The following is a 3,313-nucleotide window of genomic DNA, read 5'->3' on the forward strand; positions in this document are numbered from 1 at the left end:
TTAACAGCGTACAATATGCACCGTTAATAATCCTCCAAATTTTCTAAATATCAAGCCAAAAATTTTCACACGAAACCTCCCGCAATTATTTGCCAAACATCCTCACGCCCGCGAACTACTTCCAGGCGAAACATCCTCACGCCGAACCTCTCCTCACTACGTACAAAAACCAGTCGGCAAAACCTAAAATCTCTACCTCTCCTCACGCGACCTCCTCCTCACGCGAACCCTAAACTCCTCTCCGCCAACAGTGAAGCCCTCCTCCTCACGCGAACTCTCTCTGCCGAAGCCCTCTCCGCCGAAGCCCTCTCCACCGAAGCCTCCTCATGTGAACTCCCTCCACTGAAGCCTCCTCATGCAAACTCCCTCCGTCGAAACCTCACTGTCGCAACCCTAAACTCCTCTCTCCGCCAAAGCCTCCTCACGCGAACTCCCTCCACTGAAGCCTCCTCACGCGAACTCCCTCCATCGAAGCCTCTCTACCGCAGCCCTAAACTCCTCTCTGTCGAACATCTCCGCCCATCCTATCTTAGACGAAGTGCTCTAAGGCAAAGCCCTCTCTGGTGAAGCCCTCTCCGCCAAAGCTCTTCTCAAGTTGGATTTTCTTTTGTTTTCTTTGTTTTTCTTGTATTATGTTTTCTTTTGTTTTCTTATCAAAAATCAAATGAAATAGAAGGATTCAAAGAATAGAGACACACTGATTCGTTACAAGCCAAGGTGTATGTCAGGTTTAAAGCACTAGATAGATCTGATAATTTTTGGCAGTTCAGTCTGGTTTCAAGAAGAACAAGAAGCTGGTGATGAGGACGAGGAGGTCATATTTAAGATTGGTGTTGCCGCCAATAGGTAAAATTTGATTATTTTGTAGTCTTTTTTAGTCAACCTGTCTCATGGAGGCGCAAAAGGAAATTATTTCAGTAGCAATTTATTTTATTCAGAATCTAAACATGCAAAGATGATCAAAATTGTTGTTATATATCTCTCTACTGTTGCTGTGTTATAAGAAACGTTCTATAGATACACAGAGTATCGAACTTCATCAAGTTTTGACTTCTGGTTTCTAATTGGATCATGTTAGCCTAGTATTTAGGCCAGAGCTTTTCTCTTTTCATCTTTTGTTTTTATCTATTAGGCTGATGCAATGCATTGAAAGAAAGACAAACTATTAAGTATAGTTTTGTAGTTCAAATATGATACCGATGATGGATGCCATATTGGTTTTGTAACTTCCTTTTTTCTGTCTGGTTATTCAACTGCAGATACGATTTGCTCTGTCTTGAAGGAATTGCTTGGGCTCTTAGAATTTTCATTGAAAAGGAAGCTAGCCCTTTGTATACAGTCACTAGTGTCTCACCCGAATCAATACTCAAAATGCATGTCAAACCTGAGGTGATTAAAATGATTGAGACAAGCTTCTTGGGTTTTCTTGTTTTATTTTTGTTCTTATATCTTTTTTCTTTATTTTTTGAGACAAGAACAAAGTTTGTAACATGATTCTCTTATTTAATAGACCTCATTAATCCGACCTTTTGTTGTTTGTGCTGTTTTGAGGGGAATAGCCTTTGATGAAGCAAGATACAACATCTTCATTGACCTGCAAGATAAATTGCACCAAAATATATGTAGGTATGCTACATGTTTCAATTATTGCTGGTTTTCTCCATTATTTTTGTTGGTGAATCAGTGCCAAAATTTATTCTTCTTGGAATACCAAGCGAAGAACCTTAGTTGCTATTGGGACACATGATTTGGATACAATAGAGGGTCCTTTTTCCTATGAGGTAACCTATGTGCCTTGCTTTATGATAAGTAGTAATCCTTTGTGCTTTTGGACCTTATGTTACTACTGTTAATAAGCTTGAAATCACACAACACTATTATGGAGATAATGAATTGTGCATAACCAACACAAATCATCCAGAAGATATGGAATTCATTACTAATATAGTACATTATCGAAGTCTCTTCTTATATGATACTGCAAATGCCACGATTCTGAATGCTATTATATTGAGATTCTAGGTAGTAGGTAGAAAATCCTTACATTGTTCAATATGTGCCATAGTTAGCAAAATGTCTATGCCTTTTTTACTCTTCACATGAATTAGCTAATGAAGCTTTTAGTGCCCCACCATTGTTCTTCTCTCATATGAGGATTTCCAATGTTCTTACAATTTTTTCCTTTCCTTTTCACTTTTTAGGCTTTACCACCTCAAGAGATTAATTTTGTGCCTTTAAAGCAGGTACTTCAATATTTATGTATTGTCGTCTTTGTACAGTTTGATGCTATAAATATCACTTAATTCTAGCTACTTTTGCAAGATCCACATGTCATTCTTCATTTTTTCCGTATGAAAATTTCTCCGATATGCTACATTTGAAAATTTGTTAGAAATTAATGAAGTTAAAGTACTGTTATAGATAACTCTATAGATTGGAGAGGTTTGCAATCAATAATTTAATGTCTCGTTTAATAGTCTGTAGTCTTATTTCTAGTAAATTTTTTGTGTTAAATAATTGATCCATATAATTTTGGTTTAATTCTATTTTTCTTTGCTGCTTCGTAGGAGAAAATTTTCAGGGTTGATGAGCTGTTGGAATATTACAAAGTAAGTTTTTCTAGATTGTTTCTTTAATAAATTGATTGATTAATCACTGATGCAGAACTTCTTTCTTCTATTTAAAAGCACTTATTCTACGTTGATAGTGGATTAATGTAAATGCTCCTATCTATTTTGAAACACAGTAGCTTGCCTCTCTTGTCGACTTGTATATTAATAATTTATTTCTTTTGTATGCCCTGTTTTATGAAAATGCAAATTTCTAAAACCATGAAGACTATTGACTTATCACCATTTCTGTATATTGCAGTCAGATATAAAGCTTAAGAAGTTCTTGCATATAATTGAGAACTCTCCTGCGTACCCAATGATCTATGACAGAAATAGGTAAAAATAATCATCTGGTACCCACATTATTCGGCTACAACCTGACAATCTCTTGGTTAATTTGTCAAATAATTGATTTTGATTATTCTCTAATGTACTTTATACTTATATGTTGTCCTTTAATGTACTTCTGGTATTGGGAATGATTTTGGTAGCAATAGCGATATCAATAGTGGTGTAAAAAAAATGATGATTTTGGTCATGTTTTTCAGGTAATTATCATAAATTATGTATTTCTAAATCACAAAATTGTTACAAAAATATACATGATTGAATTAATAATTTTTTATTGTTTATTTACAACCAAATTTGAGAAATGTGAGTCATGGAGATATCTGTGCTAATACCAAATGTAAGCTGCTTCA

General features: G+C 35.5%; 1 protein-coding gene across 1 annotated transcript; it reads left to right on the forward strand.

Annotated features, from left to right (window-relative positions):
• The first annotated feature begins 1,565 nt into the window (after positions 1-1,565).
• LOC122043372 (phenylalanine--tRNA ligase beta subunit, cytoplasmic-like) lies at positions 1,566-2,952 on the forward strand. Its single transcript, XM_042603954.1, has 5 exons — positions 1,566-1,622; positions 1,716-1,781; positions 2,202-2,243; positions 2,568-2,609; positions 2,872-2,952. Exons 1-5 carry the CDS (start codon positions 1,566-1,568, stop codon positions 2,950-2,952), a joined length of 288 nt encoding a protein of 95 aa, XP_042459888.1.
• Positions 2,953-3,313: the final 361 nt, after the last annotated feature.

Source organism: Zingiber officinale, chromosome 1B (genome assembly GCF_018446385.1).
Source record: "Zingiber officinale cultivar Zhangliang chromosome 1B, Zo_v1.1, whole genome shotgun sequence".
Lineage (NCBI taxonomy): Eukaryota > Viridiplantae > Streptophyta > Magnoliopsida > Zingiberales > Zingiberaceae > Zingiber > Zingiber officinale.

Coding starts and splice junctions, on each gene's coding strand:
- LOC122043372 (XM_042603954.1), top strand. CDS start 1,566: ATGAAGCAAGATACAACATCTTCATTGACCTGCAAGATAAATTGCACC. Junction 1,782..2,201: donor AGGGTCCTTTTTCCTATGAG/GTAACCTATGTG, acceptor TTCACTTTTTAG/GCTTTACCACCTCAAGAGAT. Junction 2,244..2,567: donor ATTTTGTGCCTTTAAAGCAG/GTACTTCAATAT, acceptor GCTGCTTCGTAG/GAGAAAATTTTCAGGGTTGA.